A 16103-nucleotide genomic window follows, 5' to 3' on the forward strand; every position below is an offset into this window, starting at 1 on the left:
AGAAGAGATCCCAGTGGTCCAGAAATCTAAATCCCTGCTCCCTGCACCAGCCCCTCAGCCATACATTCAGATCCCCGATCTCTCTGTTCCTGCCCTCACCAGCACGAGGTGCAGGTAGTAGTCCAGAGACAACCACCCTCGACGTCCTACTTCTCAGTCTTCTTCCTAACTCTCTAAACTCACGTCGCAGTATCTCCTTCCTCATCCTCCCGACGTCGTTCGTGCCCACGTGCACAACTGCTTCCGGTTGATCGCCTTCCCTCGCTAGGATAAGAAAATAACTGCAGATGCTGGTACAAATCGAAGGTATTTATTCACAAAATGCTGGAGTAACTCAGCAGGTCAGGCAGCATCTCAGGAGAGATGGAATGGGTGAAGAAAGGTCTCGACCCGCAACGTCACCCATTCCTTCTCTCCTGAGATGCTGCCTGACCTGCTGAGATACTCCAGCATTTTGTGAATAAATTCCCTCGCTAGGATGTTCTGAAGCCGCTCCGTGATGTCTTGAACCCTGGCACCAGGGAGGCAACAGACCATCCTCAAGTCCCACCTGCCGCCACAGAATTTACTGTCCGTACCTCGGACAATGGAGTCACCCACTACTATGGCTCTTCCTGACTTCGGTCTCCCCGGTCGAGTTTCCTTGCCTGGGTTAGATCTGCCAACTTGTCCGCCGCTCGGACTGGAAGCGTCTTCGGCCCCGACAGTTCCCAAGAGGGTGTACCTGTTTGCAATAGGCACAGCCACCGGGGTCTCCTGTAGTCCACGTTCGCTCCCCCCTGAAACAGTCTCCCACCTTCGCTCGACCTGGACCCTTGGCGTGACAGCCTCACAGTAGGTCCTGTCCAGGAAACTCTCGCATTCCCGGATGGCCCTGAGGTCATCCAGCTGCTTCTCCAACTCCGCCACACGTCCATTCAGGAGCTGCACCTGGACACAGTTCTTGCAGGTGTAGCTCCCAGAAGCTCCAGCGGTGTCCCTACCTTCCCACATCCTGCAGGAAACACACTGCACCAACTTGTCCGCCATCACTTTAGTGAAGTCAAAAACAATTCAGGTGCAAAAATAAGCGTAACCTCCTCGTCAAAGACTCGCACTTTTCTCACAGGGCACTTCCCTCAACAGGGCTGCCCCCCTTGTGCAAGTCTTGCTTATATCAGTCACTAAATTGCTTAATTGGCCAATTTACCAAACTTCTACTTTAATTGATCAACCAATCCAGGTACTCACTTCTATCCTGCCTTCGTGACGAGTTTGGAGCTATGCACTTTTCTGACTGACTCCTAGAACTTATGAACGACAAATGATCTCTTACCTTCATTTGCCAGCCGTGCGAGGTGACTTCCCAGGTCCGATGTGTCGAGGCAGGTCAGGTAGTTTGAAAACTGCCAGATGGTTATCACCTCCTCCACAGTGGGACTGGGGAACAGGTCTGGTTTATCCAGCATCTGATTCATGGCTATTTGAAAGACTGGGTAACAGGAATTCTAAAATCAGCATGGGTCAAGAGAGTTTTACAGTCACCTGTCCCGAAATGGAACAATGAAATCCCTACTTGCAGCAGCACAACAGATATGCAAACATTCATATTCTGGAAACACATTCATAAACAACAACAAAAAAAAGATTGTAAGTTCATAAGTTCACACATCATAGGGGCAGAACGAGGCCATTCGGCCCATCGCGTCTCCTCCGCCATTCAATCATGGCTGATCTATCTCTCCCTCCAAACCCCATTCTCCTGCCTTCTCCCCATAACCCCTGACACCCGCACTAATCAAGAATCTATCTCTCTCTGCCTTAAATATATCCACTGACTTGGCCTCCGTAGCCTTCTGTGGCAAAGAATTCCACAGACTCACCACACTCTGATTAAAGAAATTCCTCCTCATCTCCTTCCTAAAGCTACACCCTTTTGTTCTGAGGCTGTGCCCTCTGGACCTAGACTCTCCCACTAGTGGAAACGTCCTCTCCACATCCTCTCTATCCAGGCCTCTCACTTTTCAATCTAGTTCACTCCATCCTTCATAAGTTTATAAGTTCTAGGAGCAGAATTAGGCCATTCGTCCCTTCAGGTCCACTCCGCCATTCAATCATGGCTGATCTATCTCTCCCTCCTAAGCCCGTTCTCCTGCCTTCTCCCCGTAACCCCTGACACCCCTACCAAAAGCACTCTTGTTCTCATACTGTATGTCCCAAACTGGAACAATGAAATTCTTGCTTGCAGCAGCACAACAGAATATGTAAACATAATAGATTGAGGGGTGGTCTTATAGAGGTGTATAAAATTATGAGAGGAATTGATCGGGTAGACGATCTCCTACTCTTACCCAGAGTAGGAGAATCGAGAATCAGAGGACATAGGTTTAAGGTGAAGGGGAAAATATTTTATGGGAATCTGAGGGGTAACCTTTTTATACAAAGGATGGTGGGTGAGTGGAAGGAGCTGCCGGAGGAGGTACATAGATACATAGAAAATAGGTGCAGGAGTGGGCCATTTGGCCCTTCGAGCCAGCACCGCCATTCAACGTGATCAAAAGTGAAAAGGTGGTTGAGGCAGGTACAGTACGATTGCAAAGTTTAAGAAACATTTAGACAAGTACATGGGCAGGACAGATTTAGAGGGATACTAGACCAAGTGGACCCGTTGGGCCCAAACCTCTCCTGCATTGGTGCAGCATCCTGTCCCCCCCCCCCTCCCCTCTCTCCTCAACCCTCCCCTCTCCCTTCTCCCCCACTCCCCCCTTCCCTCCCTCCTCCCCTTCCCCTCCCCTCCTTTTAAACTTTAAAATGTGAATAACTTAAAAAATATAACCGATTTCAATAAAACTACTTGCATTATCACTAAAGTGACAATGCTGAGTGAGGTGGGCCTAAAATTGTCGTGCTATCGTGCTATGTGTGGCTGAAGTTCAGTCACAAACAAGATAACAAACGAGAGTTTTAGTATATAGACTAAAATATACTAGTCTATTAGTAATTTAATACTAATTATTAAATAGTATTAATACTATTAATAGTATTATTGAACCCGCTTCAACAACGGGTTCAAAAAATTTGAAAAGTTTTGAAAAGTTACACACAAAATTACCAGTTTCAAGCTTCTTTTAGTGGATTTCAAAGTAAAAACAAACATTACAGAATAACTATTAATAGTATTATTAGTATTAATACTAATAATACTAGTATTATTACTAGGCAGGCAGGTGGGACTAGTGTAGCTGGGACATGTTGGCTGGTGTGGGCAAGTTGGGCCGAAAGGCCTGTTTCCACATTGTACGACTCTATGGCTCTGAGAGTCAATAGACAATAGGTGCAGGAGTAGGCCATTCGGCCCTTCGAGCCAGCACCGCCATTCAATGTGATCATGGCTGATCATTCTCAATCAGTACCCCGTTCCTGCCTTCTCCCCATACCCCCTGACTCCGCTATCCTTAAGAGCTCTATCTAGCTCTCTCTTGAATGTATTCAGAGAATTGGCCTCCACTGCCCTCTGAGGCAGAGGATTCCACAGATTCACAACTCTCTGACTAAAAAAGTTTTTCCTCATCTCTGTTCTAAATGGCCAACCCCTTATTCTTAAACTGTGGCCCCTGGTGCTGGACTCCCCCAACATTGGGAACATGTTTCCTGCCTCTAACATGTCCAACCCCTTAATAATCTTATACGTTTCGATAAGATCCCCTCTCATCCTTCTAAATTCCAGTGTATACAAACCTAGTCACTCGAGTCTTTCAACATATGACAGTCCCGCCATTCCGGGAATTAACCTAGTAAACCTACGCTGCACGCATTCAATAGCAAGAATATCCTTCCTCAAATTTGGAGACCAAAACTGCACACAGTACTCCAGGTACGGTCTCACTAGGGCCCTGTACAACTGCAGAAGGACCTCTTTGCTCCTATACTCAACTCCTCTCGTTATGAATGCCAACATTCCATTGGCTTTCTTCACTGGACATTTCTTCACTGGACATTCTTCACCCGGACATTTGGTGTACCTGTCTGGCGATGACCTGGACTAGTCTCGTCCACACTTTGGCCAAAATGGGCACTGAGTTGCTTTGCCAGTCTGTGCACGGGCACGTAGAATGCACTCCCGGTGGTGGAACTCGTGAACCAGCTGGACTGCAACGCCTGGTGTCTCTGCAGCAGCGCGGGAACTGGGAGTAGAGGAGTAAATAATTACAGGTCAGTATAAAAATCTGGCATGTGAGTGAGGTAAAAAAAAAGATGAAAAGAGCCGAACGCTTGAACAACGGGTTCAAAAAATTGGATATTTTTTGAAAATTGACACACAAAATTACCAGTTTCAAGCTTCTTTTAGTGCATTTCAAAGTAAAAACAAACATTACAAAATAATGTGAATATGCCACTGTACACTAATAACATTTTGAAGTAAGTTCGCACATTATATCATATCATATCATATCATATATATACAGCCGGAAACAGGCCTTTTCGGCCCTCCAAGTCCGTGCCGCCCAGCGATCCCCGTACATTAACACTATCCTACACCCACTAGGGACAATTGTTACATTTACCCAGCCAATTAACCTATATACCTGTACGTCTTTGGAGTGTGGGAGGAAACCGAAGATCTCAGAGAAAACCCACGCAGGTCACGGGGAGAACGTACAAACTCCTTACAGTGCAGCACCCGTAGTCAGGATCGAACCTGAGTCTCCGGCGCTGCATTCGCTGTAAAGCAGCAACTCTACCGCTGCGCTACCTAATTCAAGAGAGAGGTAGATAGAGCTCTTAAGGATAGCGGAGTCAGGGGGTATGGGGAGAAGGCAGGAATGGGGTACTGATTGTGGATGATCAGCCATGATCGCATTGAATGGCGGTGCTGGCTCGAAGGGCCGAATGGCCTACTCCTACACCTATTGTCTATTGTCTATAATCAGCCCAAAAAGGTGGTAATTAGCTTTTCTGCTGTGTTTTATATTTTAACCCCGTCTTAATTAATTTAGTTACATAATCTTGTGCTTAAATTTAATATTTACTCATTACAGTTTCACCACTGATTTTCTGGCACTCTTGGTTCCAGAGCTTTGCTGGTTTATCCAGCCGGCCAAGGAAGTCGGCTATGGGGATACATGTGCTGGCTCCAGCTGGGCTGGAGTTCCAGAGCCCCGACCGCAGGTTGCAAATTCAACCCACCGATCGGCCGTGGAAGTCCCGATGAGATCGAGATTGGCTGCCTTGCCCAGCCTAGGTGTCACATTTTCAGGGAGACTTCCAGGGCGCGCGGGGGGGATTTCTCGCGGAACCCCTAGCGACCTCTAGAGTTCATTACAAGTCTATACATCGTTTTCTTTCCTTTTTCTCGATCCGATTTCTCCGTTTATTTGGCAAAGTGAAAAACGCGGAAATCGTGCAAAAGGCGCAGAAAGGCGCAAAAACGGAGAAATTCCGTGGAGACGAGGAAAATGCACATGCCTGAAAAATCTGTCATCCAAGATGGCGCCCGACCCAGGTGACTCATTGTGTGCTGATCGTAGAAGTGGATCTGCAATCACGCAGTACAATCGGCCCACTCTTTTAGGTAGACACAAAATGCTGGAGTCACTCAGTGGGACAGGCATCACCGGAGAGAAGGAATGGGTGATGTTTCGGGTCGAGATCTTTCTTCAGCTCCACTCTATTAAATCCGTACTCTAACACTGCGGAAGGCTCGATCGCCCAGACCATCACACAAACCAACCTCCCTTCCATTGTCTGAATCAAGATCAGTCTGAAGAAGGGTCTCGACCAGAAACGTCACCCGTTCCTTCTCTCCAGAAATGCTGCCTGACCTGCTGAGTTACTCCAGCATTTTGTGTCTACCTCCCTTCCATTGACTCCATCTACACCTCACGCTGCCTCGGCAAGGCCAGCAGCATAATCAAGGACGAGTAGCAGGTTTGTAGGTTAATTGGCTTGGTATAAATGTAAATTGTCTCTAGTGTGTTTAGTATAGTGTTAATGTGCGGGGATCGCTGGTCGGTGTGGACTCAGTGGGCTGAAGGGCCTGTTTCCAAGCTGTGTCTCTAAACTAAACTAAACATGTCCAATTCACAATTATACCAAAGCCAATTAACCTACAAACCTGCGCGTCTTTGGAGTGTGGGACAAAACCAGAGATAGATCCCGGAGAAAACCCACGCAGGTCACGGGGAGAACGTACAAACTCCGTACAGACAGCACCCGCAGTCGGGATCGAACCCAGGTCTCTGGCGCCATGAGGCCGCAACTCTACCGCTGCGCCACCGTGCCCCCTCCCCTGTATCACCTGTGACCATAATAAACGCACATCTGACCCAGGAGGGATTTCTGCTGGTACTAACCTTCTAAAATAGGATCGTTGCTCCTCAATCTCTCCGTGTTCATCTCCGCCATGTGTTCCAGCACATTGATCTGTTGGGAGATCTTATCCAGGAGATTATCTCGAATGACTGGATATTCTTCAAATGCCAGAAGTTGCTGTGAAGCAAAATATAAAAAATCTTGTTCGAATGAATTTGTTCATCTTTAATCATGTCCGTGCCATAATGAGAGTTATTAAAGTTCCCACACAAATAGAAAACCTTTAGGATAACAGGCGGTGACACAATAGACAATAGACAAAAGACAATAGGTGCAGGAGGAGGCCATTCGGCCCTTCGAGCCAGCACCGCCATTCAATGTGATTATGGCTTCTCCCCATACCCCCTGACTCCGTTATCCTTAAGAGCTCTATCTTGCTCTCTCTTGAATGCATTCAGAGAATTGGCCTCCAATGCCTTCTTAGGCAGAGAATTCCACTTCTGAGGTTTCGCCGATGTAGAGAAGTTGACACCTGGAACAGCGGTTACGATAGATGATGTTGGAGGAGGTGCAAATGAACCTCTGCCTCACCTGGAAAGACCGTTTGGGTCCTTGGATGGAGTTGAGGGGGGAGGTAAAGGGACAGGTGTTGCATTTCCTGCGGTTGCAGGGGAAAGTGCCCGGGGAGGGGGTGGTTTGGATGGGAAGTGGCGAGTGGACCAGGGAGTTACGGAGGGAACGGTCTCTGTGGAAAGCGGAAAGGGGTGGAGATGGGAAGATGTGGCCAGTAGTGGGGTCCCGTTGGAGGTGACGTAAATGTTGGAGGATTATATGTTGTATGCGACGGCTGTTGGGGTGGAAGGTGAAGACAAGGGGGACTCTGTCCTTGTTACGTATGGGGGAAGGGGGAGTAAGAACAGAGCTGCGGGATATCGAGGAGACCCTAGTGAGAGCCTCATATATAATGGAAGATGGGAACCCCCGTTTCCTAAAGAATGATTCTTTAGTTCTTCAGTTCACTTTAGTTCAATTCAGTTTAGTTTATTGTCACGTGTAATGAGGTACAGTGAAAAGCAGCGTACCAGGTGTACAGTGAAATAGTGTAGGAAAGAACTGCAGATGCTGGCTTAAATTGAAGGTAGACACAACATGCTGGAGTAACTCAACGGATCAGGCAGCGTCTCTGGAGAGAAGGAATGGGTGACGTTTCGGGTCGAGACCCTTCTTCAGACTGATGTCAGGGGAGTGGGCGGGTACAGAGATGAAATGTAACAATGAAATAGTGGTTGCTTTACCTGGAGCAGGTGCTCGGAGAGCTGCAGGTGCTTAATGATGGCCAGGTCCAGGGATTCATTGCCCGTGGTCAGTGGCAGTGGACTTCCAGCGACACTGCTCCCAACTCCTGTGTCTTCTGTCCACGCCTCACTCACATGACGTCTGGCATCCCGATGTGCTGAACTGATTTCATGTAAATCATGCCTATTATTGTTGCTATTGTATAATCCAGACAATAATAGTTTACATACACATATATATACACACATGTGTGGGTGTATCTTGTATATGTAGTTTATATATACTGTATGTGGGTATATCACATGTTCAATATATACAGTATATATACTGTATATACGGCACGGTGGCGCAGCGGTAGAGTTGCTGCTTTACAGCGAATGCAGCGCCGGAGACTCAGGTTCGATCCTGACTACGGGTGCTGCACTGTAAGGAGTTTGTACGTTCTCCCCGTGACCTGCGTGGGTTTTCTCCGAGATCTTCGGTTTCCTCCCACACTCCAAAGACGTACAGGTATGTAGGTTAATTGGCTGGGTAAATGTAAAAAAAAAAAAATTGTCCCTAGTGGGTGTAGGATAGTGTTAATGTACGGGGATCACTGGGCGGCACGGACTTGGAGGGCCGAAAAGGCCTGTTTCCGGCTGTATATATATGATATGATATGATATATGTGTGTGTGTACATACTATTATTGTATATATATAATGTTATATATGTGTATATGCATATATACACACATATACACACACACTTTATATATATACATAATACTATTATATATTTTTATATATATCAATAATATATATAACACACAATATAACAATATAACACATAATAATAGTGTAGACACAAAATGCTGGAATAACTCAGCGGGACAGGCAGCATCTCTGGAGAGAAGGAATGGGTGACGTTTCGGGTCGAGACTAAAGAAGGGTCTCGACCCGTCACCCATTCCTTCTCTCCAGAGATGCTGCCTGTTCCGCTGAGTTACTCCAGCATTTTGTGTCTACCTTCGATTTAAACCAGCATCTGCAGTTCTTTCCTACACATTCTATATATAAATATAGGTGTGTGTGTGTGTGTTATATATAGCTCAGAATAGACATCTCCCCTGACTCTCAGTCTGAAGGAGGGTCTCGACCCGAAACATCACCTATTCCTTCCCTCCAGAGATGCTGCCTGTCCCGCAGCATTTTGTGTCTATCTTCGGTGTAAACCAGCATCTGCAGTTCCTTCATACACATTTAGAGAAATCAGTCACAGGGCTCTCTCTGTGACTATCAGTGGAATCGGCTGGAGTTCCTAATCTGGCCTTGAGAGGGAGCCCTTGTCTCAAATGGACCACTCTGGTTTTACCACTCACCCACTATAACATTAGTTGTGGAAAAATATGGCTTAGGGGCTGAGAGATGCACGAGTCAAAACAAAACGGCCCTTTATTATAGACAATAGACAATAGGTGCAGGAGGAGGCCATTCGGCCCTTCGAGCCAGCACCACCATTCAATGTGATCATGGTTGATCATTCTCAATCAGTACCCCGTTCCTGCCTTCTCCCCATACCCCCTGACTCCGCTATCCTTAAGAGCTCTATCTAGCTCCCTCTTGAATGCATTCAGAGAATTAGCCTCCACTGCCTTCTGAGGTAGAGAATTCCACAGATTTACAACTCTCTGACTGAAAAAGTTTTTCCTCATCTCCGTTCTAAATGGCCTACCCCTTATTCTTAAACTGTGGCCCCGAAGGAAATACGGATGATCCAGGAGATTACAGGCTGGTGGGCATCACAAACAGTGAGAGGATCCCAGAGGCATTGAAAGCTTTAGACTTTGGAGACACAGCGAAGAAACAGGCCCTTCGGCCCACCGAGTCCGTGCCGACCGGTGATCTCCACATACACGAGCACTATCCTAGTACACGAGCACTATCCTACACACGAGGGACAATTTTGCCGAAGCCACTTAACCTACAAACCTGTTCGTTTTTCGAGTGAACAGCTCTGCCCAGGACAGGAAGGCCCTGCAGACAGTAGTGCGTTTGGCTGAACGTACCATGGGAACTACACTCGCCCCCCCTGCAGGACCTATACATCAGGAGGTGCAGATCCAGAGCCAGCAACATTATGGGGGACCCCTACCACCCCAGCAACTGACTGTTCCAGATGCTACGGTCAGGCAAATGCCTCCGCTGTCACGCTGTGAAAACGGAGAGGATGAGACGGAGTTTCTTCCCACAGGCCATCGGGACTGTTAACTATTATATCTCCATTTTTTCTGTATTAATTTAATTTTTTATGTTGTAATTTTTGTTGCATAATCCGCAGGCGTTGCCACTTTCATTTCACTGCACATCTTGTATGTGTATGTGACAAATAAACTTGACTTGACTTGACTCGAGTGTGGGAGGACACTGGAGCACCCAAAAGATTTCAAGTCATTTTACCATAGTATTAATTATTTAGTTCAATTTAGTTTATTGTCACGTGTACCGAAGTACAGTGAAAAGCTTTTTGTTGCGTGCTAACCAGTCAGCGGAAAGACAATACATGATTATAATCGAGCCATTTACAGTGTATAGATACATGATAAGGGAATAACGTTTAGTGCAAGGTAAAGCCAGTAAAGTCTGATCAAGGATAGTCCGAGGGTCACCAATGAGGTAGATAGTAGTTCAGCACTGCTCTCTGGTTGCGGTAGGATGGTTCAGTTGCCTGATAACAGCTGGGAAGAATCTGTTCCTGAATCTGGAGGTGTGCGTGTTCACACTCATACACCTCTTGCCCAATGGGAGAGGGGAGAATAAGGGTGTAGAATAAAAGCGTAGATTATTTTCGAAACGGTGAGAGAATCCAGAAATTGGAGGTGCAAAGGGACTTGGGACTGCTGGTACAGGATTCCCAAAAGGTTAATCTGCAAGTCGAATCGGTGGTAAAGAAAGCAAACGCAATGCTAGCATTTATTTCAAGAGGGCTTGTGTACAAAAACAGGGATGTAATGCTGAGGCTCTACAAGGCGCTGGTCAGGCTGCACTTGGAGTATTATGAGCAATTTTGGGCCCCGTATCTGAGGAAGGATGTGCTGGCTCTGGAGAGGGTCCAGAAGAGGTTTACAAGAATGATCCCAGGAATGAATGGGTTAACATATGATGAGCGGTTGTCGGCACTGGGCCTGCACTCGCTGGAGTTTAGAAGAATGAGGGGGGACCTCATTGAAACATACAGAATATTGAAAGGCCTGGATAGAGTGGATGTGGAGAGGATGATTCCGCTGGTGGGAGAGTCTAGGACCAGAGGTCACAGCCTCAGAATTAAAGAACATTCTTTTAGGAAGGAGATGAGGAGGAATTTATTTAGTCAGAGGGTGGTGAATCTGTGGAATTCTTTGCCACAGAAGGCTGTGGAGGCCAAGTCAGTGGATATATTTAAAGCAGAGATTGATAGATTCTTGATTAGTACGGGTGTCAGAGGTTATGGGGACAAGGCAGGAGAATGGGGTTAGGAGGCAGAGATAGATCAGCCTTGATTGAATGGTGGAGTAGACTTGGGCCGAATGGCCTAATTCTACTCCTATCTCTTTTGATCTTATGATGTGCAGGCAGATGAGATCAGTTTAATTTGGCATCGTGTTCGGCACAAACATTGCGGGCCGAAGGGCCCATTCCTGTGCTGCACTATCTAATCACCTTCGTGATAGATACATAGATACATAGACAATAGGTGCAGGAGTAGGCTATACAGCCCTTCGAGCCAGCACCGCCATTCAATGTGATCATGGCTGATCATTCACAATCAGTGCCCCGTTCCTGCCTTCTCCCCATATCCCATGATTCTGCTAGCCCTAAGAGCTCTATCTAACTCTCTCTTTTGAATGCACCCAGTGAATTAGCCTCCGTCGCCTTCTGAGGCAGAGAATTCCACAAATGCACAACTCTGGGTGATTCCACAAATTCACAACTCCTCAAAACCTCCAAAATGAAGGGTGGTGGGTGCGTGGAAGGAGCCGTGGGAGGAGGTGGTTTAGGCAGGTGATGTCACAACGTTTAAGAGACATTTGGACCGGTGCGTGGATAGGACAGGTTTAGAGCAGTTGTTTTCTTACAAGCTGCCCAGTAGAGTATCACCTGGACATCTACTGGAGTACTGTATCTACTAGAGCCCTACCTAAACATATCCCCAATCCGCAAATGGAAATAATCTATTGATCCCGTATGCAAGAGACGCCATGCTTTGGGGAAAAGGACATTCTTGCTATTGAAGGCGTGCAGCGTAGGTTTACTAGGTTAATTCCTGGAATGGAGGGACAGTCGTACGTTGATAGACTAGAGCGACTGGGCTTGTATACTCTGGAATTTAGAAGGATGAGAGGGGATCTTATTGAAACATATAAGATTATTAAGGGATTGGACATGTTAGAGGCAGGAAACATGTTCCCAATGTTGGGGGAGTCCAGAACCAGGGGCCACAGTTTAGGAATAAGGGGTAGGCCACGGAGATGAGGAAAAACTTTTTCACTCAGAGAGTTGTGAATCTGTGGAATTCTCTGCCTCAGAAGGCAGTGGAGGCCAATTCTCTGGATGCATTCAAGAGAGAGTTAGATAGAGCTCTTAATGATAGCGGAGTCAGGGGGTATGGGGAGGAGGCAGGAACGGGGTACTGATTGTGCATGATCAGCCATGATCACCGTGAATGGAGGTGCTGGCTCGAAGGGCCAAATGGCCTACTCCTGCACCTATTGTCTATTGTCTATTAGCGCCATTTTCAAAGTCCAACCCCAGCTCTAATTGTTATGAGCAGTGCCCGGGTCTCAGGAACATCTACCGCTGCGCCACCGTGCCGCCTGAATTTGAAAAAACAACTTGGAGAGGTACATGGGTGGAATAGGTTTAGAGGGATATGGGCCAAACGCAGGCAGGTGGGACTAGCCTAGATGGGACACGATGGGCAAGTTGGGCCGAAGGGCCTGTTTCCGCGCCGTGTGACTCTACGACTCTCCAAGAGTGACTAAACCTGAAGCTATGCTCTAACTATGTGTGACCGGAGGGAAACAGAATCAGTCTTTTTGACCCGTCCAGACCCGATCTCTGACAATTTTTACACGATTTTTTAACAATGACCTATGATTCAGAAGTTCGAAGAAATCTCCAATTTCTTACTAATAAGTGTTTAAAAAAAAAATGGTGTCAAATTATCAATGCTGAAAAATGTTGAAATTTAAGGAGCCATTTAATGGATGAGTACCTGTGGAATCCCAATTAGCTAAAAGTCGAGGCCCCTTTTAACATACTGGAGAGAAATCAAACCATCCCATAAGCCCTTCTTAAGGTCGTAAGTGACAGCTGCAGGAGTAGGCCATTCGGCCCATCAAGTCAACTCCGCTATTCAATCATGGCTGACCTATCTCTCCCTCCTAACCCCATTCTCCTCCTGCCTTCTCCCCTTTTTTAGCCCAAGTTGCCCACACCGACCAGCAGGTCCCATCTACACTAGTCCCACCTGCCTGCGTTTGGCCCATACTCCTCCAAACCTGTCCTATCCGTGTACCTTTTCTAAACTTTTCTTCAACGTTGCCATTGTCCCTGCCTCAACTACCTCCTCTGGCAGCTCGTTCCATACACCCACCACCCTTTGTGTGAAAAAGTTACCCCTCAGGTTCATATAAAGTCTTTTCCCCCCCTCACCTTAAACCTATGTCCGCTGGTTCTTAATTCCCTTACTCTGGGCGGGACTGTGCATCTACCCGATCTCTTCCTCTCATGATTTTGTACACCTCTATAAGATCACCCCTCATCCTCCTGCACTCCAAGGAACAGAGACCCAGCCTGCTCAACCTCTCCCTATAGCTCACACCCTCTAGTCCTGGCAACATCCTCGTAAATCTTCTCTGCCCACTTTCCAGCTTGACAACATCTTTCCTATAACACGGTGCCCAGAACTGAGCACGATACCCTAAATGCAGTCTCACCGACGTCTTATACGACTGCATGCAACTAAATGATATAAAAAAGAGTAACTAATTGTTGACATCAACCGCTCCAGAGAGACTTTTGTTTACACTACACAATGAATAATAGACTTATTTTATCATTGTGAAAGCCACTTCTTAAATGGAGCACCTTCTTACACTAGACTGTCAGTCTCAAGACGGGTTCAGACCCGAAACGTCACCTATTCCTTCTCTCCAGAGATGCTGCATGATCCGCTGAGTTACTCCAGCACTTTGTGTCTATCTTTGGTGTAAACCAGCATCTGCAGTTCCTTCCTATACCTTTCTACTGTAGATAGAGTTGCTGCCTTACGGCGCCAGAGACCCGGGTTCCATCCCGACTACGGGTGCTGTCTGGACGGAGTTTGTACGTTCTCCCCGTGACAGCGTGGGTTTTCTCCGGGTGCTCAGGTTTCCTCCCACACTCCAAAGACGTGCAGGTTTGCAGATTAATTGGCTTTGGTAAAAAATTGTAAATCGTGCCTGGTTTGCAGGATAGTGTTACTGTAGGCAATGATCGCTGTTCGGCACGGGCTCGGCGGGCTAAACGCCTCTTAGTGTTTAGTTTAGTTTAGTTCAGAGATACAGCAAAGAAACTGCCTTTTCGGCCCACCGGGTCCACGACGACCAGCGACCTACCTACAAACACCTCCTCCAACCTCATCTATTGCATCCGCTGCTCTAGATGTCAACTTATTTACATCGGCGAAACCAAGCGCAGGCTCGGCGATCGCTTCGCTGAACACCTGCGCTCGGTCCGCATTAACCAAACTGATCTCCCGGTGGCCGAGCACTTCAACTCCCCCTCCCATTCCCAGTCTGACCTTTCTGTCATGGGCCTCCTCCAGTGCCATAGTGAGGCTCACCGGAAATTGGAGGAACAGCACCTTATATTTTGCCTGGGCAGCTTGCAGCCCAGCGGTATGAACATCGACTTCTCCAACTTTAGATAGTTCCTCTGTCCCTCTCTTCCCCTCCTCCTTCCCAGATCTCCCTCTATTTTCCTGTCTCCACCTATATCCTTCCTTTGTTCCGCCCCCCTGACATCAGTCTGAAGAAGGGTCTCGACCCGAAACGTCACCCATTCCTTCTCTCCTGAGATGCTGCCTGACCTGCTGAGTTACTCCAGCATTTTGTGAATAAATACCTTCGATTCTTACCAGCATCTGCAGTTATTTTCTTATACTACCTACATACAAGGGACAATTTACAATTTACCATTTTGTTTTCACCGAAGCCAATTAACGTACAAACCTGTCATCTTTGGAGTGTGGGAGGAAACCAGAGCACCCGGAGAAAACCCACGCGGTCACGGGGAGAATGTACAAACTCCGTACAGACGGCACCCGTAATCGGGAACGAATCTGGGTCTCTGGCGCTGTGAGGCTGCAGCTCTACCACTGTGCCACCGTGCAAGTCTCTAAAGTATCGCTAAAGTCTACAGTAAATTCTAAAGTCTATTTGTGGTCTTCGTTACCTCCACACATCCCTTCTTTCTGACATGTATCAGTTAATTAGCTCAACGACTCTGCCTAAAAATTCCAGAAAGTCTTTGGAGACTAACAAACTAGTCAGTCCGCTTCCAGATAAGAACTTAAACATTATACTTGCAATTAAATTTGCTCTTTGCAATGTATTCAACAAAAACGGAAATTGCCTAAAGTGGAACTGAACTTAGGAAACAGATAAAAACCAAGAACAGTATTGTGTTATAATATGTCGTATGTTGAAAGAATAGAGCGACTGGGCTTGTATGCACTGCAATTTAGAAGGATGAGAGGGGACCTTATTGAAACATATAAGATTATTAAGGGATTGGACACACTAGAGGCAGGAAACATGTTCCCAATGTTGGGGGAGTCCAGAACCAGAGGCCACAGTTTAAAAATAAGGGGTAGGCCATTTAGAACGGAGATGAGGAAGAACTTTTTCACTCAGAGAGTTGTGAAGCTGTGAAATTCTCAGCCTCGGAAGGCCAATTCTCTGAATGCATTCAATAGAGAGCTAGATAGAGCTCTTAAGGATAGCGGAGTCAGGGGCTATGGGGAGAAGGCAGGAATGGGGTACTGATTGAGAATGATCAGCCATGATCACATTGAATGGTGGTGCTGGCTCGAAGGGCTGTATGGCCTCCTCCTGCACCTATTGTCTATCAACTTCAAGAACTGACTGTTCACTTGCTGCCTAATATATCCCACCCCTTGACAGGTGCCATTGTAACAAGATGATCAATGTTATTCACTTCACCTGTCAGTGGTCATAATGTTTTGGCTGATCGGTGTATATGTATGTCTTTTAAATGTTGTTATGGTACCTGTCTCAGTTTAGTTTAATTTAGAGACTACGATATTTTGTCACCTAAGGTTCAGTATCTGGATCACCAAGTTATAATTCCAGCTTTAAACTTGCCTTGGCCTCAATATAGACTTTACTTTGGAGATACAGTGCAAAAATCAGACCCTTTGGCCCATCAATTCCACACCGACCAGCGATCCACACACACTATCTGTGTTACCAGAAGGTTGAGCAGGCTGGGTCT

General features: G+C 46.8%; 1 protein-coding gene across 5 annotated transcripts in view; it reads right to left on the reverse strand.

The window, feature by feature from the left end:
* The window catches only part of ripor2 (RHO family interacting cell polarization regulator 2), a 122868-nt gene that overhangs the window by 12381 nt on the left and 94384 nt on the right, over positions 1–16103 (reverse strand). For 4 of the 5 annotated variants that reach the window (XM_078414589.1, XM_078414605.1, XM_078414571.1 and 1 more), the window contains exons 15-18: positions 7587–7782; positions 6333–6468; positions 4002–4163; positions 1316–1471 (exon numbers count right to left, since the gene is read on the reverse strand). In XM_078414589.1, the coding sequence (XP_078270715.1) occupies positions 1316–1471; positions 4002–4163; positions 6333–6468; positions 7587–7782 (650 nt within the window). The remainder of the gene's footprint in view (positions 1–1315; positions 1472–4001; positions 4164–6332; positions 6469–7586; positions 7783–16103) is intronic. The other variant, XM_078414598.1, reaches the window with a different exon arrangement.

The sequence above is a fragment of the Rhinoraja longicauda genome, chromosome 2 (assembly GCF_053455715.1).
Source record: "Rhinoraja longicauda isolate Sanriku21f chromosome 2, sRhiLon1.1, whole genome shotgun sequence".
NCBI classification, from domain to species: domain Eukaryota; kingdom Metazoa; phylum Chordata; class Chondrichthyes; order Rajiformes; family Arhynchobatidae; genus Rhinoraja; species Rhinoraja longicauda.